Source organism: Gnatocerus cornutus, chromosome 2 (genome assembly GCF_029298725.1).
Source record: "Gnatocerus cornutus isolate USDA-ARS CGAHR chromosome 2, icGnaCorn1.1, whole genome shotgun sequence".
Taxonomy (NCBI): domain Eukaryota; kingdom Metazoa; phylum Arthropoda; class Insecta; order Coleoptera; family Tenebrionidae; genus Gnatocerus; species Gnatocerus cornutus.
Genome location: NC_142234.1, coordinates 13,096,164 through 13,121,447, shown reverse-complemented (window position 1 = coordinate 13,121,447; position 25,284 = coordinate 13,096,164). Strand labels below are relative to the sequence as shown.

At 32.3% G+C, this 25,284-nt stretch overlaps 4 protein-coding genes across 7 annotated transcripts; 2 read left to right on the top strand and 2 right to left on the bottom strand.

The window, feature by feature from the left end:
- The first annotated feature begins 8,606 nt into the window (after window positions 1–8,606).
- Window positions 8,607–12,856, top strand: LOC148179185 (putative multidrug resistance-associated protein lethal(2)03659). Its single transcript, XM_088030765.1, has 9 exons — window positions 8,607–8,706; window positions 8,762–8,992; window positions 9,042–9,472; window positions 9,520–9,676; window positions 9,730–10,613; window positions 10,788–11,076; window positions 11,122–11,446; window positions 11,492–11,642; window positions 11,691–12,856. The coding sequence occupies exons 5-9, from the start codon at window positions 9,866–9,868 to the stop codon at window positions 12,827–12,829; spliced, it is 2,652 nt and encodes an 883-aa protein (XP_087886891.1). The 5' UTR covers window positions 8,607–8,706; window positions 8,762–8,992; window positions 9,042–9,472; window positions 9,520–9,676; window positions 9,730–9,865; the 3' UTR covers window positions 12,830–12,856.
- LOC148179184 (uncharacterized) lies at window positions 12,823–16,148 on the bottom strand. 3 transcript variants are annotated; one of them, XM_088030766.1, is made up of 5 exons: window positions 14,920–15,032; window positions 13,987–14,535; window positions 13,558–13,938; window positions 13,167–13,508; window positions 12,823–13,113 (listed from the first exon to the last, which is right to left on the bottom strand). In XM_088030766.1, the coding sequence occupies exons 1-5, from the start codon at window positions 14,960–14,962 to the stop codon at window positions 12,860–12,862; spliced, it is 1,569 nt and encodes a 522-aa protein (XP_087886892.1). In that variant the 5' UTR covers window positions 14,963–15,032; the 3' UTR covers window positions 12,823–12,859. The 3 variants fall into 3 exon arrangements, with proteins under 3 accessions (XP_087886892.1, XP_087886893.1, XP_087886895.1); XM_088030767.1 differs by having other exon boundaries at window positions 14,050–14,535; XM_088030769.1 differs by lacking the exon at window positions 14,920–15,032 and adding an exon at window positions 16,131–16,148 and having other exon boundaries at window positions 12,824–13,113.
- A 316-nt stretch (window positions 16,149–16,464) lies between these two features.
- Window positions 16,465–19,447, top strand: Hn (phenylalanine hydroxylase). The gene is made up of 5 exons (XM_088029704.1): window positions 16,465–16,623; window positions 17,759–18,419; window positions 18,493–18,755; window positions 18,802–19,031; window positions 19,080–19,447. Exons 1-5 carry the CDS (start codon window positions 16,543–16,545, stop codon window positions 19,234–19,236), a joined length of 1,392 nt encoding a protein of 463 aa, XP_087885830.1. The 5' UTR covers window positions 16,465–16,542; the 3' UTR covers window positions 19,237–19,447.
- A 146-nt stretch (window positions 19,448–19,593) lies between these two features.
- Clk (circadian locomoter output cycles kaput protein Clock) lies at window positions 19,594–25,257 on the bottom strand. 2 transcript variants are annotated; one of them, XM_088029701.1, is made up of 11 exons: window positions 24,937–25,257; window positions 22,785–22,826; window positions 22,585–22,733; window positions 22,290–22,471; window positions 22,052–22,241; window positions 21,827–21,893; window positions 21,392–21,778; window positions 21,127–21,337; window positions 20,434–20,640; window positions 20,207–20,383; window positions 19,594–20,162 (listed from the first exon to the last, which is right to left on the bottom strand). In XM_088029701.1, exons 1-11 carry the CDS (start codon window positions 24,972–24,974, stop codon window positions 19,968–19,970), a joined length of 1,845 nt encoding a protein of 614 aa, XP_087885827.1. In that variant the 5' UTR covers window positions 24,975–25,257; the 3' UTR covers window positions 19,594–19,967. The 2 variants fall into 2 exon arrangements, with proteins under 2 accessions (XP_087885827.1, XP_087885829.1); XM_088029703.1 differs by lacking the exon at window positions 24,937–25,257 and adding an exon at window positions 22,912–22,978.
- Between the last annotated feature and the right edge of the window lie 27 nt (window positions 25,258–25,284).

The window sequence follows — 25,284 nt, the reverse complement described above, 5'->3', positions numbered from 1 at the left end:
ACAAGTTAGTTTTTAAAACTATGACGGACAGTGGCAAACTACATCAATTTTTTACAAGTCACTTCAATTTTGATTAACGTTGATTGTTGCACCTTTTGGACACTAAATAGAAATAGTTAATTATTTACATTGAAAAATAAGAACTTAGGGCCCGATTTTAAATCAGTGGCGTAAAATTGCGTTGTCGCAGTTGAAGATACCTTTGCTCCCTACCATCGCTAAAGAATTATTTACAATGTCAGGATTAATATGAAGGTTTACTGCCTTAATTACTTAAATATTTTTAACACATTTATATTAAAATATATATATATATATTGAATGGTTCCAAAAACCCTCACAAATAGATAAAAATTACACTTTTAAGGCGTCGCGACGCCAAAACTATCGGTGATAAAGAACAAGTTTTTGCGTCATCTTCTAGAGCTTCTTCGATTATCCATTAGAGTATGTAAATTTTTAAAATTTTATCTCTAAGACAATTTTGGGGGTGACCACAAATGTTGCCGGACCCTGTATCAGAGATAATAAAATATTATTTCTCAATACACTAGCTACAAGTACCTTCGATATTTGTTGCCGAGAGCGACCAGTTGGGTCTTTACCTGCTTTTACCCGATAGCAGTTTATTACAATTGGGCGGAACGTCAGTGACCCCCTAGTGAGCGGTCGTAAATCATGAGATTTGCATAAGATAATTTGCGTTAGTTGTACTGTTGGTTGCCTATTTTTGATTTGTTTTTTTATTAATAACTTCAAAATTATAGCATAATGACAAAAACAAAAATGTCACCTCCATAGAGGTTTTAATTCTCCACATGTTGGTATTTTTTTTAACTTCGTAGGTTGCTTCATATTCCTTAAAAACGAAAAATGGGAATTTCAGTTTTTAATTAATTAAAGTCAAATTTTTCACTTTTTCAAAATTCGAAGATGTCACCTCCATAGCTCTACCTGAGACGCATACATACAGAGGTCGAGCGATTTTTCAAAGTCCAAAATGCGCTTCAAAAACGAAAAATCGTAAGCCATATACGGGTATATGCGTAGCGTAGACCCTTAAGGCTCTGTCCTACCCCGGCCGAAGTGCATAGGAAATAGCGCAAAACGCCATTACTTTTTACGGCCACAAATTAAGAGTTGGAGTTTTGATTTTTTTTGTACGTGTAGACAATATCGAAATGTACACGGGAAACTCTGCGATTTTCAAAAATTCTTAATAGATTTATTTAAAAAAAATAAAAACTGAAAAAACGCCATGTCGTTTTACGGGCACAGTTTTAGGAATTTTTGCTTGAACTACGACTTGATAGATAGAGAATTGTATTCTACACCCGGGAAACTCCTTGATTTTTTTCAATTATGAATAGTTTTTTTAGAAAAAAATAAAATGTAATGTAAAAATGATTCCCAATTTTCTAAAAGTCGGCAACCAACACTTCAAAATACAAATGATTTACAACCCCTCACAGCAGGGGTCTCTAATCCTAATGACGGTTCGACGACTACGGCTCGACCGAGTCGGGATTGACCATTGGAACCCCAACCAGATACCTACTCACTACCGAGAGCTAAAGCTCATGAATACCATAACATTTTAATCTCATTCTTATCAAGAATATTATTACTAAATTTTCTTGCCAGGCATAAAGTTGGCCCAATTACCAACGAACGAAAATTGTAATTATCAATTAAATTACACGCAATTAATAATAAAGAAAATGAATTATAATACCCCTCTTTTTTTAAATAACCTAGTTTATACTTTTCCAAGTTGAGACTCGTTATTATGGCCCTGCAATAACGATTACCGCAAACATTAGCAGTGGTTTCGAGGTTGTAAAAAACCCTGTCATAAATTAGTTCTTAGGTAGTCCGAGAGGTCTCAAACCAGGACCGGGCCGCAATTTTTTTTTTCTTTTCTCCTTTCATTTTAAAATTTAGTAAATAAAATAAATCCCTGATTGGTATAATTTGTATATGAAAAAAAAAAACAAAACAAACAATTAATCGGAATCATAATAATGATTTCTTTAGCATCTGATGAAAGATTCTTTGAAATCTGTTAAAACAAAATGATTGAGTAACGAATATATATTAGAACATAATTACTTACTCAACCAAACTTGAAAGGGTGTTAAAGGAGTCTTGAAAAAGACTGTTTTAGTAAAATCACAACCAGAAAAACAAACAAACAAACAGAACGCAACTGAACACCTTACTGCTTAAGACTACCTGATTAACCCTTAAAACCTGCCCTTATTAGGATTTACCAACGGATTGAGGGTATTATGGAATTATCTCTAAATTTTCCAACAAGACGAGAGGAGACAGTTTTTCTAAAACTATTTGAATAGAGTTTAAGCAAACTTTTGTACCTGGCAGACGTCATTCAATTATCATCTGTACAAGATCTTTTTTTCCAAATTTTTCACCAAATGTTGCTCTTGTGCTTGGCTACAGAAATTGAGATAAACTAACTCTTGTAATAGTATAGTTTCAGATACAGAAAATTGTTGGATCAAATCTTGGTGTTGACAAAAATTGTTTTATCAAAAATACAATTTACATATTTCCAAACACCAAATTTCGCAAAAAATGTTGACGCCTGTTTTGATAGCAATCCTACCATTATCAGAGCGATGATTAAACAGTTTAATCTAATTTAAAACTAATTTTATCCTTATCCAATGTACAGCATCATTACGCTAATTAGCAAACTTTTATCAAATTATCATTAGACACATCAACAGCATTTAAATCATGAGAAAAAAAGTTTTGATCGAATTGGCTTATGATAGGTATGTATGGTTTACTATTACGAACAGAGTTGGCACCAAAAGCACTGTTGTGTCCGGTGCGGTCCTGGTCGAACCCTAGTGATGAGTTGCAACCACAATTTATGGTCTGCATTGTAGAGCCATTTAACTTTTTCACAAAGACGTACCCTCATAAAAACGAGTCTCAACTTGGAAAAGTATACCCCTTCGGATTGACACATTTCTAAGAAGTAAAATTCTGGCTTGCTAATGTTATTTGCAATCAGTGTTTACAAATATTTAATACTTTTAAAATAAAAATTTTTAAAAGAAAAGACCTTATCTTTCGTATAATTGAGATGCACTTTTGTTTTGAGACGTCAAATTTTGAATTAACTATTGGATCTCAAAATCTATCCTTTGGATTTCAAAAATATGTACCTAACAAGTAATTCAGTAATCGCTATGCTTTTTCCAAATGTTAGACTTGATCTTTATTGATTTATCGACTATAAATTTGAACTCGAACATAAAATACAATGCAATTTTCGAGATGCAAAAATAGTAAGGTAGTAAGGCTAAGTATTTTTTTACCCAAGATTTTTATTGTTTGTTAGTTTGTTGCGAATTAATCTCATATTTTCCAAAGCGATGAAAATAAAAAATAAATAACAACACATACAGCCGCGGACACAAAATCTTAGACGTCATTTTTCTGACGTTTCAAAAATTTGAGTGTAATCTGTGCTTTACTGTCATTGCCATTTAAAACATCAAAGTATTGACAAGTTGACAATTAAGAATTATCAAGACTGAAACGAATAAAATTAGAATATTATCTTTAGTACAGAGCGGTATGATCTACAGTCAGTTCCTTGCAATATTGAAAACCCTGAAAATTTTGAAATTAAAAAATTATAACTCAAAATTGATGTACAAAGTTTTAAGTGGGGTTTTACACCATGCGACAATTAAATGACATTGACGTCTAAGATTTTTTGTCCGCGACTGTATAATGTACAGGTGTCCGGGAAGTAGCACACCATCTTGAAAGGAGGTAATTGGGTGGTCCGCCAGAATACTAAAAAATTTAAAAAAAAGTGCACTCTCTATTTTTGCAGGAGGACTAAACGAAAATTAGGAAAATGGCAACATTGCTGAACTGTTCCCCCAATAATTTAAATTTCTAGTATTCAAAGCCATAGTAACGTCGGTGTTGTATTGTTGGCGTTAGTCAGGTCGGTTCATGAACGAGTAATGAAATTATGGTTTCATGTGAACAATGTCACACTGATAGAGATTGTTGATTACAAAATTTTATAAACAGTTTTCTGGCATTTCTAACAAGATTTTTTCAATTTTTTTTTGCACCATGCCTTTGCGTAAAATGTCCTTTAGGTACCTAAAATTACTGCACAGAAATCGTTAATTTTGGCATTAAACTTTTCCTCTTTACTCCATCAAAACTCGAAAAATTGAAGACATGATTTTTTTTAACATTTTTCCGGTGATCTATGGCATTATGATACAGTATTACAGTGGTGCGCGACTTTCCGGACACCTGTATGGATCGAGAGATCAAATAAAAACTCACCCTCAGTTGGGTTTGTTTTTTTTGATTCTGTCATGTGAAGTGTCGGTTAATCACATTTTAAAGACAATTTAATATAATACTTGGAATTCTTCTAGAACGATGGATTAGCTTTCTTGCTTTTAGGACTCTACCTGAAAACTGGTAATGACTATGCTTTCTTCGCAAACCCCACTCTAATTTCTCTATCTGTCAAAGCACATTTACACAGATTTTAAAACTAATTTTGTTTTCCAAAATAGTTTACCTGAAATATTTTGTTTTATTTGAAAGTGCTCAAAACACACATGCGCCAGATTTTTAAATTTGTTGCAATGGATTTTATTAATAACAGCGTAAACATTGAAGCAAAAGAAATAACAAGATGGGAAAACATCTTTATTTTATTCATTTCAATTTATTATCATTAATGATAATTTTCCAATACATTAAATTAATTTCGAGGGACATCGTATTTCGAAATAAGAAAAATCTATGAAACAAACTCTGAACCAAGGCAAACTTATCTGCCTGGTTTATTGCTTTACTGCGGTAGAAAATATGCTAATTTTACAGACGATTTTCACCCTTATGGATGATTGGCATGTGTCAAATGGTTAGTATGTTGGGTTGCATATTTTTCAAAACACGAATTTTAGTTGAGGGGTAGAACAGCCTTAAGGCTATGTCCTACCCCGGCCGAAGTGCATAGGAAATAGCGCAAAACGCCATTACTTTTTGGGGCCACAAATTAAGAGTTGGAGTTTTCATTTTTTTTCTACGTGTAGACAATATCGAAATGTACACGGGAAACTCTGTGATTTTCAAAAATTCTTAATAGATTTATTTAAAAAAAATAAAAACTGAAAAAACGCCATGTCGTTTTACGGGCACAGTTTTAGGAATTTTTGCTTGAACTACGACTTGATAAATAGAGAATTGTATTCTACACCCGGGAAACTCCTTGATTTTTTTCAATTATGAATAGTTTTTTTAGAAAAAAATATAATGTAATGTAAAAATGGTCCCCAATTTTCTAAAAGTCGGCAACCAACACTTCAAAATACAAATGATTTACAACCCCTCACAGCAGGGGTCTCTAATCCTAATGACGGTTCGACGACTACGGCTCGACCGAGTCGGGATTGACCATTGGAACCCCAACCAGATATATAAACCTACTCACTACCGAGAGCTAAAGCTCATGAATCCCTTAACATTTTAATCTCATTCTTATCAAGACTATTATTACTAAATTTACTTGCCAGGCATAAAGCTGGCCCAATTACCAACGAACGAAAATTGTAATTATCAATTAAATTACACTCAATTAAAAAAATAAAGAAAATGAATTATAATAAGAAGAATTATAATACCCCACTTTTTTTTTTAAATTACCTAGTTTACCCCTTCAGATTGACACATTTCTAAGAAGTAAAATTCTGGTTTGCTAATGTTATTTGCAATCAGTGTTTACAAATATTTAATACTTTTAAAATAACAACTTCTGAGTTAAAAAAACCTTATCTTTCGTATAATTGAGATGCACTCTTGTTTTGAGACGTCAAATTTTGAATTATCTTTTGGATCTCAAAGTCTATCCTTTGGATTTCAAAAATATGTACCTAATAAGTAATTCAGTAATCGCTATGCTTTTTCCATCTGTTAGACTTGATCTTTATTGATTTATCGACTATAAATTCCAACTCGAATATAAGATACATTTCAATTTTCGAGATGCAAAAATAGTGGTAGTAAGGCTAAGTATTTTTTTTGACCCAAGATTTTTATTGTTTGTTAGTTTGTTGCGAATTAATCTCATATTTTCCAAAGCGATGAAAATAAAAAATAAATAAATAAACAAAAAAATAAATAACAACACATACACCCGCGGACACAAAATCTTAAACGTCACTTTTCTGACGTTTCAAAAATTTGAGTGTAGTCTGTGCTTTATTGTCATTGCCATTACTGACGTTTAAAACATCAAAGTATTGACAAGTTGACAATTAAGAATTATCAAGACTGAAACGAATAAAATTAGAATATTATCTTTGGTACAGAGCGGTATGATCTACAATCAGTTCCTTGCAATATTGAAAACACTGAAAATTTTGAAATTAAAAAATTATAACTCAAAATTGACAGAACAAAAAAGTAAGGTGGCATATTTTAAGTGGGGTTTTACACCATGTGACAATTAAATGACATTGACGTCTAAGATTTTTTGTCCGCGGCTGTATATGTACAGGTGTCCGTAAAGTGGCACACCATCTTGAAAGGAGGTAATTGGGTGGTCAGCAGAGTACCAACATTTTTTTTAAAAAAGTGCAGACTATTTTTGCAGGAGGACTAAAAGAAAATTAGGAAAAAGAAAACATTGCTGAACTGTTCCCCCAATAATATAAATTTCTAGTAAAGTTTTGCAGATAGAAATTGGTTTTTATGGTAGGGTCCCATTGTGCCGCAGTTAAGTATGCCAACAATGGAGCAATACCGCAAATATTACCCTGTCATAAATAATATGCTGCTGGTCTTGCCCAGGTCCGTATTGTGTAGTAAAGCGTAATATTAACGCAAAATTTTAAAATTCACCTACGTAACTTTTTGTAATTTTGGATCATTCATACAGTCTGATCTTTGGATATGTGATCTGTAGCTACTTTAGACTACCTACTTATATTTATTATTGGTTCTTAATGATCTGATAATGCATTTAGAAATATTAAATATTGTCGTCATTAATCTGTAGCAGAATTTATTGTGACAAATTTTTGCCGTTTCACTTTTATCTGTTGAATGATAGCACCAACCCTTACTATAACAACGTAGCTCGCAGGTAGTCCTCTCAGCGTGTAAACAATCCCGGCCCTGTGGAATATCGGAACAATATGATTTATTGTGGGTACGGTCAGCTCTCGGAGGGCTGTGGTAATGACTAGATAATTTTTATTTCGCTGCCATAAAAACCAATTTCTATCTGCAAAACTTTATTCAAAGCCATAGGAACGTCGGTGTTGTATTGTTGGCGTTAGTCAGGTCGGTTCATGAACGAGTAATGTAACTATGGTTTCAAGTGAACGATGCCACACTGATAGAGATTGTTGATTACAAAATCTTATAAACAGTTTTCTGGCATTTTTAACAAGTTTTTTTGTTTTTTTTTTGCACCATGCCTTTGCGTAAAATGTCCTTTAGGTAAAAAATTCTTTTGAACGTAAAATTTCTGCACAGAAATCGTTAATTTTGGCATTCAACTTTTCCTCTTTAATCCATCAAAACTCGAAAAATTGGAGACATGATTTTTTTAACATTTTTCCGGTGATCTATGGCATTATGATACAGTATCACAGTGGTGCGCTACTTTCCGGACACCTGTATGTATCGAGCGATCAAATAAAAACTCACCCTCAGTTGGGTTTGTTTCTTTTGATTCTGTCATGTGAAGTGTCGGTTAATCACATTTTAAAGACAATTTAATATAATACTTAGAATTCTTCTAGAACGATGGATTAGCTTTCTTGCTTTTAAGATTCTACCTGAAAACTGGTAATGACTATGGTTTCTTCGCAAACCTCACTCTAATTTCTCTACCTGTCAAAGCACATTTACACAGATTTTAAAACTAATTTTGTTTTCCGAAATAGTTTACCTGAAATATTTTGTTTTATTTCGAAGTGCTCAAAACACACATGCGCCAGATTTTTAAATTTGTTGCAATGGATTTTATTAATAACAGCGTAAACATTGAAGCAAAAGAAATAACAAGATGGGAAAACATCTTTATTTTATTCTTTTTAATTTATTATCATTAATGATAATTTTTTCAATACATTAAATTAATTTCGAGGGACATCGTATTTCGAAATAAGAAAAATCTATGAAACAAACTCTGAACCAAGGCAAACTTATCTGCCTGGTTTATTGCTGTACTGCGGTAGAAAATATGCTAATTTTACAGACGATTTTCACCCTTATGGATGATTGGCATGTGTCAAATGGTTAGTATGTTGGGTTGCATATTTTTCAAAACACGAATTTTAGTTGAGGGGTAGAACAGCCTTAATTTATCGTAACAGTTAAATCGAGTTGACAAATACAAAATATTCAACATTTATAAGTTTTGCGAAGTATTAAAAATGTAAAACGTCATTTTTTCTTATCAATTCTAAACGATCGTTTGTGGCACGAAAACTTTTGTCGTATCAATAGTAATTACTTGTCGGTTTTTTATGCGATACTGGCCTTATTTTTACATTTAAAAGCTAAATAACTACGTTGTGAAAATTACTGCAGCGAAATGAACTACGAAGAAAAGAAAAAACGTAAAGATCATCCTGTAGAAAAATCTACAGTGCTTGCATCCTTGCTGTTTTTGTATTTGCTCAAACCTTATTTGGAGACATTCCTTAATTTATAGATATTGTTTTAGATATACTTTACCGTTGTTTAAACATGGATGGACAACCGGCGTTAAAGATGATGATTTGTACGAAATCCCGTTAAAGTATCAATGCAAGATTCTTTTCAAGCATTTGATAAAGCAATGGAATCGGTTTAAACTAAACAAAAATCGATCAGTTTTACGATTACTGTGGAACTCTTATGGTGTTTACTATCTCATCCTAGGCATTGCAAAATTTCTCGTTAACACCTTTCTGCTGTATGTTCATAAATATTTAGTATTTACAGTTAAAACACGTTTTCTTCAGATTGTTTCAGCCGTACGCCATCTCAAAAATTGTCTCTTACTTCGTACCAAACCAAACGGAAATTTCAAAATCAGATGTTTATCTCTTTGCCGGAGCTCTAATTTTGGTGAAACTAATAAACGCAATTTATGATAACAACAACAAATTGTGGATAGCATCACTGGGAATTCGAATGCGTGGTGCTTTATTCTCTTTCATTTATAGAAAAATATTGAAAATTGATTACACAAAGATCGACAATGTTGAAGTAGGAAAAATCGTCACGGTGATCACTAAAGATATTCAAAGTTTTGAAAATTTTCTCATGTATGGTAATGATGTTTGGAGCAGTGTTATAACGACAAGTTTTGGTTGTATTTTGTTGTATAGAAAAATAGGAACTCCGGCCTTAGCAGGTATCGGTGTCGTGTGGGCTGCTCTTCCGTTCCAAGGTAAAAATCAGTTATAACTTAGAGGAGTTTTAAGATACCAATTTTAGTTTATGCTGCTGTTAAAACTGGCTTTTTTGAAAAAAAAATGTGTGAGCGAACGGAAAAACGATACAGAATAGTGCACGAAGCAGTAGCTGCTATCAAAATTATAAAATTTTAGACTTGGGAAAAACTGTTCAAAGAAAAAATAACAGCGGCACGAAAGTAATTAATAACAGATGCGTAACTTTGAGAGTAGTACTTAATTTTTGTCGTAGGAAAGAAATTTGGCCGATATATTTCATATTAGTTATTCATTCGTTAATCATAAGTCTGAGTCTTTTGAGTGTGTACATAGCACAATACGTTCTATTGCTAACTTACACAAAATTAGGAAATAGAATCACGGCTCAGATGGTTTTTTTCATGGTAACTTCATTTCGACTGATCCGAGAAAATGTTACTATGCGCTTTCCAATAGCATTAAACTCTTTCGGAAAATTATTTGCTTGTATAAAACGAATGGATAAGCTGTTTAATTTGCCAGAAGTACCTGAAAGAATTTTGAAAACACCAAATACTATTATCGAAATCGCTTTAAAAAACCACAACATTTTTGGTACTCTAAACCTCGAATTGGAAAACGAGTCATTGGTAATAATAACAGGGCCAACGAGTTCTGGTAAAACCACTCTTCTGAAGCATATTCTGGGCGATCTGGAAATAGAACGAACGATTTCTTACGCATCACAAGATCCATGGTTGTTTCCTTCCACTATACGACAAAACATTTTATTTGGAGAGAAATATAATAAAGACCTATATCTCGAGGTTTTAAGAGTATGTGCCCTAAATTACGATTTTGAAACATTTGAAAATGGCGACTTTACCATTGTCGAGAATGGAGGTTTAAATCTGAGTAAAGGCCAACGTATTAGGATAAATTTGGCTAGAGCGGTGTACAAAAATTGCGACGTTTATCTGTTTGATGATTGTTTAACTTCTTTGGATGCCATTGTCAGGTCAACTGTCTTGGAGGAATGCATTTGCAAGTTTTTAGGAAAGAAGTTAGTGATTTTAGTCAGTCGAAACAAAGCAGATTTTGGGTATGCAGACAAAGTTGTGAACTTAGAAAATGGTCATGTTAAAAATCTCACAAAAGGTTGGTGATAAATATTTAAATTCTTGTAGCTTTGAACGATAAAACAAAGAGTTATATCTTAGATAGCAATAAAATTAAAAATAAGCAAATAGAATTATTATAGTATTACACTTCTAATTGTTTCTTTGGTATGTTACATTTAACATTGCTTTTATTTTCCTCTTTACTTTGTAGAAGAACCATCCGTCTTACCGTCAAATAAAATCTGGAATCAAACTATAAAAACCAACTCAAATGATAAAAACCTCCTAGACGACAATATCAATGAAAGAACGAAATTAATCAACAAACTTCCCCAGAGAAAAATTTACAATGAATACATTAAACCCGGAAAAGTTACAGGAATAACCTATATAAGATACATTAAATCCGGTGGTGGATTTATATCTCTTTTTTTGTTGATATTGGCGCTTATTGCCTCCCAAACCGCAAAGACTTTCAATGACACGATTCTTCGTAACTGGTAATAATTACGGTAAAGCCTACGGGTTTTAATACATTTTTTAAGGGTTGACTTGGAGCAACAAATATCTAAAATCTATTTGAATGAGACAATGCAATTAAACGAAAGTGCAGAAAAAAGAGATAATACAATCTTCAAATATACTGTCGTCATCTCTCTTTTAGTTGTTCTACTGCTCGTCCGAGGTGTCTTGTCATTCCTTTTTACAACCAAAGCATCTATACAACTTCATAAAAAAGTGTTAAATATTTTAGACGCTTCTATGGGATTTTTTAACAGGAATTTTATTGGAAGCATTGTAAATAGGTTTTCTAAAGACTTCACGGTTATTGATGAACTTATTCCATTGTCTTCTCTTGTGTTTATCACGGTATGCTAACACTAATTACAACAATTTCTCATATTAAAATTTTAGGAAATCATGCAAATTCTTGCTACATTAATTTTACTAACAATGGTCAACAGAATCTTTCTAATTCTTGCAGTGGTCATCGTCATCTTCTTAATGTTGTCCCGGTGGTTTTATCTTAAAACCTCAAGGAGTTTGCAACAATTAAGTGTCGCCAGTGAGATTTTTAACTTTCAAATAACAATGTAACTAATTTGTTCTTTAGCAAGAAGCCCAGTCATTGGTTACATCAATTCAACGCTTGATGGAATATCCACCATCAGAGCTGCAAACATGCAAAACATTTTGATTTCTGAATTTGACCAACACATGGATCATTTCATTTCCGTGTCTTATACTTTTCAGACTTGCACTTTTGCTTTTACATTTGTTTTGGAGCTGTTGTCGGTGTTATTTACAGCAGGGATCCTCATTAAATTTCTAATTTTTGACGATGGATGTACGACGCCAGGTACTATTGGTTTCGTGTTGTCTCAAGTTTCCCTTTTGATAATGAATATCAAGTTTGGGATTTTTCGATGGGCAGAACTGGAAAACTATATGACATCTGTTGAAAGAGTTTTAGAGTACTCTGACACATCGCTTGAAAGCGAGCAAGGCATAGAAAGACAAAATTGGCCTAGTCATGGAGAAGTAAGCTTTAAAAATGTTTTTCTAACATATCCGTGCTCTACCAAGCCCGTTTTAAAAAACTTGACTTTTTTGGTTCGAGCTAAAGAAAAACTAGCGATCGTTGGTCGAACTGGAGCCGGAAAATCGTCAATTTTCTCGGCTTTGGGCAGACTTTACGACACAAAAGGAAAAATTTACATTGATGGAGTAGATATTATGACTATTTCTTTAAATCAACTGAGATCTAACATTACCGTGATTCCTCAAGACTCTATTATCTTCACCGGAAGTGTCAGAGACAACATTGATGCAAAGAGACAATGCAGCGACGAAGAGCTCTGGAAAATCATTGATTCGACCAACTTAAGAAGTGTTGTAACGAATCTGGATGAAGAAGTAATCGATAAAGGTTCATCGTATAGTGCTGGGCAAAAACAGCTTTTTTGTGTGGCGAGAGCCATGGCTTGCAAAAACAAAATTGTGCTTTTGGATGAAGCCACCGCCGATTTAGATTCCGAAAATGTAAGATTTATCCAGGACGCGATTCATAAAAATTTTGCTTCGTCTACTCTAATAACAATAAGTCATACGATGGAGTCTATTCAGAATTGTGACAAAGTCCTTGTTTTGGATAATGGAGGTATTGCTGAAATTGGGACACCGCAGAAGCTTCTGGAAGACAGCGAAGGATTGCTTTTTCGATTATGTCAAAGAAAAAAGTTGTTTAAGTAACAATAAGTAAAGCGAGCAGCAATACAATTTTTATTTCTTTACTATAATCTTAAAAAAGCAAGTAGAAGACAGTTTAGAGGCTGGATCGGTTACGGAAAACTGAATATTATGATGACCTTTTCCTAATTCACCTTTTAAGTCCTTAGCCCATGTTGGATAAGACTCTACAATCTTCCATCTAATATTAGTTCGAGGTGCAGGAAACTGAACCAAAATCTTCAACTGATTTTCCTTAAGAAATAGTAACTGATCAGGAGGACATTGAAGTTTTGGGTATGGAGATACTAAAACACTCAAAATATTAGTTTTGAATTAAAAACCAACAGTTTCTTCTTACTGATGCAAGTGCCCTTTTTCTTAGTAATCCATTTTCCATTAATGTCACAAATAAATCGACCTTCCCCCAATAGCCTGAATCCGACAGGGCATTCAAGAAGACATTTAGTTCCAGGACTATTTTTGATGACTCTTCGTCCATTTTTAGTGTACGATTCAAAAGAGTTGTTTCGTTGACACGTTATAAATCCGTGTTGTGGAAGATCCAAAGGTGGACAGGCAAGAACCTTCTTCAAACTAAAATCATTTTGAAAATCTTCTTCACAGTAGTATGATCCGATAGTATTAATGCATCCACGCTGACATAACAATTTAACTAAAGTATCTTCGCATTCATCCACATCTAAAAGTAATTGTGAAATGTATGTACGAGCCAATTCAGTCAGTTATACCTTGACACGTTTTATAGTCAGACATCAGTTCCATCCCTTCAGGACAATTACAATAAGCCCCATGTCTTGTATTTATACACAGATGTGAACAACCAGGATTTAGTTCTTTACATTCATCAATATCTTCACAAGAGTGTTTGTCCATACTTAATCTGCTCCCGTTCAAATTGGAACAAGCACAAGTGTAAGATCCATGTGTGTTTATACAAGTGTCTTGACAAGGTCCGTGGCCATTGCGAAGATGACACTCATTAACATCTTGGCATGACTTTAAATCGTCAGTAAGACGAAAACCCGAATGACAATTACAAAAATATGAACCTAAAGTGTTGCGACAGAGATCTTGGCATTCTCCATTTCTTACTCGGCATTCGTTCAAATCTGAAAATTATTTGTGTTATCAGCATAGAACTTTGATTTTTTACTTACCGACACATTTTTTGCGATTCTTGGTTAAAACATACCCTTTCAAACAAGCGCATTTCTTTTTACCTTTTAGTTTACAAATTTGGGCGCAACCACCATTGTTAACACTACATCGTTTTCGCTTTTTGGACATCGTCGAATTGAGCGAATTTAAAATTTTCAAATTTGATTTTGGGTCGTGAATTAAACTGTAGTTGTTAAGTCTCTCAACCATTTCAGTTTTATTCGTTTTTAGAGTGTGGCTCTGATGCTTTCTCTTTCTTTTTTTATAGATTTTCTTTTTACTTTCCATTGATGGTGATGAGTCAACCAGCACACTAGAGTTATTTCTGTGCTCCACTGTCTCCGTTTTAATTTTCCTTCGTTTTTTCTTTCTGTTTCTTCGTTTGTTTTTTAAAGAAGTTAAAGATGTGGAATTTTTGTTAATTGGTTGCATAAATAAATGATTCACCTCATTTTCAAACATTTTGTCCGCCGATATCGGTCGAATCACTCGTTTATCTTTAAAATCATAGTTTTGTAATTCCGTTATGTTTTTCGCTGTTACTATATCTAAAAAAAAAACGTACTTTTATAAAAATTTTAGCACATATAAGCAATAGTGCCGTTGAACTTGTAATTTAATAAATGCGTAATATCCGAACTGAATACTAAAAATACAATATAAAACTACCAGTTTAATCACTGATGTCAAATGTTAAGTAACTGAGGCGAACGCAGCTGTGCTTTATTATAAAATGTTATGAGTATTATTATACCTAGTCAAATTGTTCTTCAAATTGTTTTAGCAATTAATTGTAGTAATTTTAAAATTTTTAATAATAAAAGAGTAAAGTTTTTATAACTATTTTTTAGCACATTTCAGATAAATCTAAAAACAATTATTTTAAATATTAGCTATACTTAATACATATATGGCTTTGTAACAAAACTTACCATTTAAACAAAAAAAAATTAGACATACAATTTGTAAGTACATGACTCTTAACTCAAATAACAACTGATCTTCGATATTTATTCATGCATGTAATGCAAAGTGAATTCGTCAACTGAATGCTTGTAATGTAAACTGAGCGAAAAGCACATTATTATCAGAAGAGATGCTCACACAGCGGAAAAGTAATTAAATTATGTTCAGGATGAAAATGAAATATCTGCAGGAAAATGAATCATGCCTGGAAATGAACGATTTTTTGTTAAATGCGCTCTTCTAGACATCTAAATATAAATGTAGATATCAATTTTAAAATCTAATTCAGAACGCCATGTCATAACAATTATTACTTTTAGAAAATTAGATTACTGAACAATAATAAGTAATCATAATTATTACTATTAATTTGTTTTACTCATATTCTTTACTTTTACATAAAAGTGACTTTTCTTTTCGACAAATTTGATTCGTGTTTAAGAGCAGAAAAAAATCGTCATTTTGTCAAATTTAAGTAAAATTGTGTTAAAGATATTAATTTGACCCCCTTTTAATCGATGCGATAATCTTGTCGCGTTCAGAAGCTTTTGCGTCGACTTTACTAAAAAAATAAAAAATGATGAGTCTGCTTGCCTCAATACAAGTGTATTTTAGCAATTAAACTGAACATTAATTAAGAACATTCATCACTAGGTGATATCGCAGAATCAAAACAAAATATCCATATTACGAAATTAAATTTTATTAATAAAAACTCTAATTAATTATTAAATTAACATACAAGTCTACACAGAATAATTCAGAATCAGAATGATTTGCAGTTTTACCATGAGTCTCTGTCGGCAATAATTAGTAATCTTTATCAGTTTATTATCCGTATAATCCAGAAAATTTCACGGGTCAAGTTTAATACTATTGCAAAATTAACATTCATTCTTAAAATATTGAAAACATTTCAGTAATAAATAAAACGTCAAGGAACTTTTAATGAAAAGGTCTTGCAATTTTTTGCTCGGTTTTATTGAAAATAACAACTTGTTTGTGCAATTTTTAAAAAGCAAGGAGAAAAGAGCTTGGTCAAAGATAAAGTGATTTGAAAGGATTTCTTTAACTAATAAAACAACAGAGGTATCTATCTATTAATCCAATAAAGACGATTATAGTGAATATAATTATTTTTGTTAAATGTCAACTGAAAATAATACAAAATCAATACCTTTTCTTCAAGTTATATCACCAAGCATTAGCTGCGAATTAAAACATAACAAAAACCCAAATAACCCACAATTAGTATTGTAAAGTAATAATTATCTCCTATTATAATATAACAATTTCTACATAAAAATAAAAGTTTACAAACATAATAATTATTATCGTTGTTTTGAAGTTGTTCTTCTGATGATTGATGATGAAACTCTGTGGAAATCAGAAAGAATTACGTGAATTTTGAAAATATTTCATAAGATTCCAAAACAGCAAACTTCAGAGATACACTGATAAGCAGCCTAAGGGTCACTTACTGGAACAAGTCAGTAGTTGTTAAATAGTTCTTGTTTTCAAGCAGTTGCTCAGTCTGTTAACAACTTCAAAGCAATCACTTTCGTACCGAAAATTTTAAGATTTACAAAATGATCTCGCAACCCACTGACATATCTATGGGACGAAGCAAGAGTTCAAATGATGTGCCCCAGGGGAGTCCTCCGAATGTTGTAAGTGCTCTTTTTTTAACTTTTAGTACTGAATTCGATAAAATTTTATTTTTAATAATTACGATTGAACTTATACACGAACTTGTGAAAGTTAAAACTGCTAATTGGCTCAAAAGGTAATTTCCTTGCCACAGGTATAACGCATTTTTGTTTAAATATAAATTATTCTTAAATAAATAACATCGCATTTTTGTTCTTAAAACTTGAAACAACAATTGTGTATTATCTTATTATCTGTTTACAACTTACATAAAAATTAAAATGATGAAATTTAACTGAACTTTTGTCTCTTCTTTTTTTGGTAATAGATAAGGCAATATCATATTTTATCATATGAAACAGATTATAATTTATAAAATATAATATGGAAGTAATATGTATTTTTAGTTGATTTCCGTGGTACATTCACTTGCACAATCTGCATAATTTTTTTCAAGCGGTCAATGCCTAAAGTTTGCATAATCGTGAAAATAAACTAAAGTAATTTCTGTTTCCTGTAATAATTTCATTGTTAATGCAATTAATAATTATTTGAACGTAATTTTACTTGTAATTATTAATCAATTGTAATTTTGTCTGAGAATACTACGTACTTAGTAATTAACAGCTACAAATGAAAACTAATTAATTTTTACAATTCAAGATTAGCACGCAACGATTCATGAATCGGCTGTTGCCTTTGCAGGAATGTTTTCTAACCTTGCTTCAGGCAAATAACACGGCAGAAACCTCTTCTTGTTCCCAATCTTTTGTTATTTTTCTTTTTATTTTTACTAACAAGTTTTTTTTTTAGTCAACATTATTAAACGAAATTATATTTCTAAATATAACTGATTTATTATTTCCGAATAAAATTAAACTTCTGAAATAGTCTGGAAATTTGTTGTTACTTAGAATTTCCGTCTGATGCAAGTTTCGATAGAAATTACAATTAAGAAAGAAAATTACTCCGTAATTATCAAGAAAAAAATCTGCAAGGATTGTATAAAACAAATAACTGACTTGTTTAATATTTAATCAGTTTGATCTTTGAGTGAGAGTGTACTGATTTAACTAACAAATTTGCAAAATGCTTGTTGATGTAAGTAATTTAGTTCTAATTCATTCTGTAATAAAAAGTCGTTTCTTCCTACAGCCCAAGTTAATGCCAGGAGGCAACTACATCAAAATCGGCCGAGATTCCGCCAAAAGCACATGCATCGTTTTTGCCCCCCTCGCCGAAGAAGTAGGTGCTTTAGCAAAGTGCCTCAACATCTTTGGACAACATCGAGTCAACCTTCTACATATAGAATCTCGTCCATCTACTCGAAATCTTAATAACTACGAGTTTATGGTGGAATGTGCACCTTCTGGTGATCTCCATGCTGCTATTGTCGAAATCAAAGAAAAAAGCGAATATTTTAACATCATTTCGAGAGACTACAAGGATAATAAAGACAGCGTTCCCTGGTTCCCAGGACGTATCCGCGATTTAGATCGATTTGCCAATCAAATTCTTTCGTATGGGGCAGAACTTGATTCGGACCATCCAGGATTCACTGATCCGATTTACCGTGCTCGTCGGAAATATTTTGCGGATATTGCCTACAATTATAAGCATGGCGAAAAGCTCCCTCATGTTGAATATACCGAGGAGGAAGTAGAAACTTGGGGGAAAGTTTTTACTCAGTTGACTACTTTATATCCGACACATGCTTGCAAAGAGCATAACCACGTTTTTCCTCTTCTCATTCAAAATTGCGGGTACAGAAAAGACAACATTCCGCAACTTGAAGATGTCTCCAACTTCTTAAAAGGTAATTTGTCACGACCTTGTAACCAACGTGTTTTTCGCAATTAGAATAACAAAAATTGGTAAATATTTTTCAGACTGCACCGGTTTTACGTTACGACCGGTGGCTGGCCTTCTTTCATCCAGAGATTTCTTAGCCGGTTTGGCCTTCAGAGTCTTCCATTCCACACAATACATCCGGCATCCGAGTAAACCTTTTTACACACCGGAACCGGATGTGTGCCACGAACTTTTGGGTCATGCTCCTCTGTTTGCCGATCCGGCTTTTGCACAATTTTCACAAGAAATTGGATTGGCTTCTTTGGGTGCACCAGACGACTATATCGAAAAACTAGCAACAGTACGTTTAAAACTTAATTTTCTCTAAACTAAAAAAAACGTTGCAGTGCTTTTGGTTTACGGTGGAGTACGGTCTGTGTCGTGAAGGAAATGAGGTCAAAGCTTATGGAGCTGGACTTTTATCGTCTTATGGTGAACTGCAATATGCTTTGGAGAATAAAGCCGAAATTAGGCCTTTCGATCCTCCGAAAACAGCGGTGCAGAAATATCCTATTACTGAGTATCAGCCTGTTTATTATGTCGCCGAGAGTTTTGAAGATGCCAAAGAAAAAATGATGTACGTAATTCAAAAAGTTGATAATTTAATCTGACTCTTTTGTTGTAGTAAATATGCCGCTACGATTCCAAGGGCGTTTGGTGTCAGGTATAATCCATACACCCAAAGTATACAAGTCCTGGATACAAAGCCACAGATTCAAAGTTTGGTTACCAATATCAGCAGTGAAATAGCTATTCTTGTAGACTCTCTGAAGAAGTTATAATTTAACTCTTCTGTCATCATTGTACATATCTACTTTAAGTAATTTATATAAGTTATAGGACTACTTAAGTTAAATCATACTTTGCTTAAGACTGCAAGAAATCCGAATTTGTAAATTAGACAACCTCAAATAGCTTTACTTCAACATTTAATGTTTATTTACATTTTATTTTAAAAAACGTTAGATACATAAATAAATATCATATACATAACTTTACATTGATTTAATTCACAACAATATATGAGCTTATATCACATTTAAAAAATCTATTTGTATGTATTTACAAAAATCTCTTAAAAAATAAAATGTACAATCTATTATATTACAATATTAGACCGATGTAACATCGTACCTATTTTAACAAAATTACAAACATGTTTTCATCAGTCATTAGACGATACAATTACAAGATCAACAGTTTTGTATTAATTTGATATTAAGACAACACAACAATATTTCCATATCCAATTTCTTTGAAATATTATATAACTTTTGCCCATTCAATTCCAAAGTTTTCTAAAATGCATGTATAATAAATTTAAAATTTGATCTGTTGCTATTTAATAAAAAGTTAAATGAACCTGTGCGTTAAACAAACTCTTCAGTTCTTTTTATTGTACATGATAGGGTTTCATATGAAGGTAGGGTTTCACAAATTGAGCGAACTGTCCTTTACTCGACACAAAACATGTCTTTGGTATAAGTAAATCATGAATCTTCACTGAAAGATCTTATTTCGTTTGCCCACTTATATCCGACAGAGTGTACAACATATTTGGCTGATGCTGAGGTAACGATAAAGATATGCTTACAGGTACTATCAGTGATGGAGTACCTACAGTACTCGATTGAATTCCTGTTGTAGTAGTGCTACTAACAGCGCCAGAACTCGTAGCTTGGTAAGACATTGGTACTTGTGAAGTACACTACAATAAAAACGTTAAACAGTTTTACCTTTTTTGCTACGTACATTTTGAACGTTTTGATCTTGCGGTAAAATTCCTAATCTAGCCATCAAAAGTTGCTCTGACACTCTTCTAAGTTCAGCTTGCTGTTGACCTATAATGGCTTGAAGTTCTGCATGCTTTCGCTGCAGATCTAACTGAATCTGTGTTTGACTTGGTGCCAAAAGGACATTATCCAAAGTCTGAAATACAATACTTGCATTTGTCTGTTGTTAATAAATTAAAGATTTACTTGTATAGGAGATAACACACCAGTCGGGGAAAATCCTGAGACCATTGGTTGCATGGGAATGGCAGTTACATACTGCGGTGGTTCTAAAAATTGTTGAGCTTGTGGTGCAGGTTGCGAATACGTTGGTTGAATAGGCTGGATCTGCGGCTGGGGCTGCTGGGGTTGGATTATCTGAGGCGTTAGTTTAACGTAGCTGGACTTTGATTTCTGAAAAAATCAAGTTAAATCACTTTATTAAAAAAAAAAATTTTCTCATGGTTTAGAACCAGAAAGTTTTTCTTATGCCTATTTAAAAAACAATAAACAATCATATGTGCATTGAAACAAAGAAATTATTACCGCAATAAATAACAGAATGTGTTTGAAGATAAACGTTAAGATATTATTCTAATGTCTTGCCTTCACACCACCCTCAACCTTGAATGTGCGTACGTTCCAGTTTATAAAGTATTATGTTAAATCTGCCATTTTACTTTCTCGAACAAGTGAATTACCGTTTAACCAGGACTTTAGAAGTATCTATTTTATTATCCCATAACAAGGACTTTTAAATGTCTATTTACTTTTTTATATTTTTTTATAAGTAGGTATTTATTTTATTACCCCATAACAAGGACTTTTAAATGTCTATTTTTTTTCCAATCTAACGTATCTAAGTAAATAAAGATATTATTATTTTCCTGTTTTACGTACCATCGAATACTGTGTCATTGCAGATTGCCTCGACGTTTGCGAATCTGCCGAAATAGAAGTACACTCAGATGCAGTTCCAGGACGGATTAAGCTTTTATTGTTGTTACTCGTAGACCAATTAGCTGAAGATCCTCCATTACCCAAAACTGGCGATGGACCAGAAATAATGACTTGACCATCATCTTTACGATTTTGCTTAACATCTATGTAACTGAAGAAACTCGATTAAAACGCTTAACTGTTGTTTCAAATTTGATTTAAATACCTTACAACTCTGTTGGTACAAACGATAAATTCGGGTTTTGAGTTCCATTGATGGTACGTTATATAATATCTGGTCTGTAACCAAATCCATTGCTGTCCTTTAGTAAGAAATCTGTAGAAACAAGAGGTCCCTTCTCCTTTTTGCATTAACGCTTTATGACCAGATATTATTTCGTCTAAATCGTCAATGTGATAATAATCGTATCCTGAAGTACCTAAGAGCTCAAATGGCAAGTAACCTATAATAGGGGGAGCTCTGTGGTCTAGAAATAAAAACTTCCATTCTAAACTGTGTCTTGAGGTAAATTCGCTTTTACTACAATCGACTAATGGCATTTCTTTAATTAGGCGAGGCATTTCAATTTTGCCAGTTCCAACAAACACTAATCTGAAAATTTAAAAATGATTTGACACAAAAAAAGATTTTAGCGCAAACCTTGTGTCTGCTTCTCCTGAGTATCCACTATACCGATTTTCACTTTGCACCATATCTTCATCAGATCCTGGAAATTAAAAAAGTTATAATTACAGTTATTTACCATTTCCATATAAGTAAACCAAGTTTCTTGTAACTTGTAGCCTTGCTCGTTATGTTAAGTCACGATCACGTGCATTACATAATTCATATTCACGTGAACTTATACATAAATTCCCGACTTACTAAAATATCCTATAAAATTAACCAACTCGAAAGAAGAAGGACTCTGTTTTAAGTCTGAATCTCCTCGCTTCAGATGACAGGAAAATGAGACTTGACCCTGTTCCTCGGACGGAGTGATTAGAATATTGTAAAGATAACTCTGCTCATCTTCACTTGCCATTTCATATATTGTCGTGTTGAGAACTTCATTCTGAAATTTAAATAGTGTTTGGATTGCCCAAAACTATATGCAAAATACCGGTAAATGTCCCAAAAGCGAGGTAATACTTTCAGAAGCGTAATAGATTTGTCCGGACGCAGAAAATATCATAATAAAGCCATCAACGGCTTCTAATACTAAATGAGTAAATTCTTCGTTCGTGAGAAAAGTTGGTTTCCAGTCTTCTTGAATTTCATTGACACGAGATCTTACTGTTATTTCTGAAAGTAACGAGATAATGATCGTAATTTACCACGAAGGTGTCGATTTTACTACACAAGAACAAGAGCACAGTTTGCTTGTTTGATATTTTATTTATTACTTATTATCTTACCATTATGATTTTTTAAAAAAGAAATTGTTGATTTTAAAACTGTTGACTTGTCCATCTTTCTGCTGCCGGTCGCAACCATTGAACTTAATTCATTAATTAACATATTAAATTGGTCCCTTCGTTTTTTTTCACTTAAATTTCGAGATTTCCTGTGGAATTAAAACAATTATGAATGTTGGAATGTGGGGGTGTCAAACTACCGTTTTGAATCCTTATCGTCGGAATCATCGTCCATAGTATCACTAAAAAGAAAAAATTCAAATGTTGAGGCCTTTATAAATATCTATTATTGACTTTAATATTTTACTCTTCTACTACTTTAGTTACCATTGTTGTAATTTGTTTCTTAATTCATTGATTTTGAAGCGACTACAATTGATTTCATTGATGCAATTATTTGCAAAGAAAGTGATTATCTTGACGTAATGTATAATAATACCACTATAATTACGTAATTTACTGAATAATAACAAAGTAACCACACCTTAATTATTGTGCATAATATAAAAGTGTTACTACCGTTAAATCAGTACGTTTAACCTTGAAATATCTAACATTTCTGCGCAAAAATGTTACACTACCTCCACTGTCATTGACATCACGACAACTTTCTATAAAGTTCCGTTATTATTAGGAAAATCAAACTGAGAAAAATGTCGAATTATTAAAATGAAGGAGGAAGTGTAGTGAGTATCTAATGTAATGATTACCATTTTTATTGGTTTTTAAAGAGTGTTGCAAAAGAATGTTAACTGATTTGTTTAGACTTAAGAAATATTAAAACTGCTGGCTCGATGGATGGAGATGTCATTTTTTTCTTTTTGGATCATTAAAACAAGGATATTTGAAAGATTTTTCCGAGTAGGTATTTGATCTAAAAAAAAAGCCTACTTTTGGTTTTTTGTCATTTTTGAGGAGAGTACTAGAAAATGACATAGCCTTATTTGGAATTACATATTTTAAAATTTTGTTTTTTCACAAAAATTCAAAACTATAAACCCTCGAAAATTTAGCAAAAAATATTTTCAATTTTTTTTAGTGTTATGTTAATTATTTGGATTTTATTTAACATTCTTTGTTAAGGAACTCTTTCAGTTGATGCCAATGATAATAAATATTTGAAAGTGGAAGTCGTATAAAATTTCCCACTGAAAACGAATGCGGAAATATCGAAAATAACTCTGTCATAAGGCCATTAAGGCACTCGTCCATTAAAAAGCTCGCAGTTTAGCCGCTTGTTTTATAAACTTGAATTTGTGCCTTAAAATTTGCCTTATGAAACTCGGTGTTTTAATATACTAATTTATAATATTAATTAGCTGGTTTATATAAAAGGTTTTTGATTAATAATAATTAAAAATTAAAAAAAGTGTTTTTAATAACTCTCCTTTTAGTAATTTCAAATATTTTTCTTCTGGAGAATTTTTTTTTATATTTTAAACGTTAGGAAGCTTTAGATAATTTCAGTTCGAAATATTATAGCTTTTAAAAAGAAATTATAACACTAAAGCACGATTTTCTTTATTTTTTAGCGTAGTTATTATTATTATAAAAATTTTTAATATAAAATAAAACTTCTATGCTTTGCAAAAGTTTCGGTTTTTTTACTGCCTAAATTTTGTTGTGTCCTAAATGAATGAGACTAGATAATATCAGAAATGTTTATTTTGAGAATTTTATTTGTGATTATTTGTGTACGATGTGCTGTGTTTTTTAGAAATTGCTTATTTGCACCAAATTCCCTAATTACTATAATTACAAATGCTAAGCAAAAAAAAACACTATGTAAAGTTTTAACATATATAACTTATTTAACTACAAGAAATACAATCTGTTTAACTGTATTACAATATGAATTTTCCATTTGTCATTAATAATAGTAAAATTAAAAAAAAATTGCTATTAAAAGATTATAATTTGAGTAATTATAACAGAAAATTACAGTCGTTAACAGTTGGAATAATTCATTTAGTAATTAGACATTTTGTCAGATCCGTACAATAAAATGACTATAATCCTTCGGATGAAAATGAAAGTACCTGACTAGCCTTAGCATAGACAATTTATTAATTGCATACTTAAAGTATTTTTAAACCTACATACATAATCGTAATTTTTCAGATTTCTGAAGGACTACTATCCAGATATTCATTTAGATATTGATTAATTTTTTCAATAAAAATGTGCCATTGGCAATGTCAAAGGCATTGCATAAAATGACATTAACTCGTGGAACAAGCGTCCAGAGAAGTTACGAATGGAAACGAAACGAGAGGAAAATTTAGGACCTGAAAGTACAGTCGGTCCGCTGAAGCAACAAGGTGAAAATCGCTCACTTCTGTAAATACTTACTCCGAACGTCTCGTTGAGCTTTTCTTTATGCTGGACATGTTATCGATTATAATCCAATTTTAATTTATGTTTCCAACACATGTAGAGAATTAACACAATCTGACACATATTTAATTTTTTTGTAATTCACACACAAAAATTCTTCGGTTAACACATAGTTACAAGCACACATGATTTTTCAAAAACACATTCTTTCAGTTACCACTAATTAAATTACTTTAGGGTGACCGAAAACGCGACAAAAAATTCGAAAAGCGCGTTTCCGGTTAATTAGCGTGCGATTTTATTAGGACGATACTAGATAACATGCAACTCTGAAGTCGAAACGCGTTTTAATCGTGAAGGCGC

Coding starts and splice junctions, on each gene's coding strand:
- LOC148179184 (XM_088030766.1), bottom strand. CDS start 14,962: ATGTACTTACAAATTGTATGTCTAATTTTTTTTTGTTTAAATG. Junction 14,536..14,919: donor AATTTTTTTTTGTTTAAATG/GTAAGTTTTGTT, acceptor TTTTTTTTTTAG/ATATAGTAACAGCGAAAAAC. Junction 13,114..13,166: donor GAAAAAGGGCACTTGCATCA/GTAAGAAGAAAC, acceptor TGAGTGTTTTAG/TATCTCCATACCCAAAACTT.
- Clk (XM_088029701.1), bottom strand. CDS start 24,974: ATGTCCAGCATAAAGAAAAGCTCAACGAGACGTTCGGA. Junction 22,242..22,289: donor CGCTTTTGGGACATTTACCG/GTATTTTGCATA, acceptor TTTAAATTTCAG/AATGAAGTTCTCAACACGAC. Junction 21,779..21,826: donor TCAGGAGAAGCAGACACAAG/GTTTGCGCTAAA, acceptor TTAAATTTTCAG/ATTAGTGTTTGTTGGAACTG.
- Hn (XM_088029704.1), top strand. CDS start 16,543: ATGATCTCGCAACCCACTGACATATCTATGGGACGAAGCAAGAGTTCA. Junction 16,624..17,758: donor AGGGGAGTCCTCCGAATGTT/GTAAGTGCTCTT, acceptor TTCTTCCTACAG/CCCAAGTTAATGCCAGGAGG. Junction 18,756..18,801: donor ATATCGAAAAACTAGCAACA/GTACGTTTAAAA, acceptor AAAACGTTGCAG/TGCTTTTGGTTTACGGTGGA.
- LOC148179185 (XM_088030765.1), top strand. CDS start 9,866: ATGGTTTTTTTCATGGTAACTTCATTTCGACTGATCCGAGAAAATGTT. Junction 11,077..11,121: donor GACACGATTCTTCGTAACTG/GTAATAATTACG, acceptor ACATTTTTTAAG/GGTTGACTTGGAGCAACAAA. Junction 11,643..11,690: donor GCAACAATTAAGTGTCGCCA/GTGAGATTTTTA, acceptor TTTGTTCTTTAG/CAAGAAGCCCAGTCATTGGT.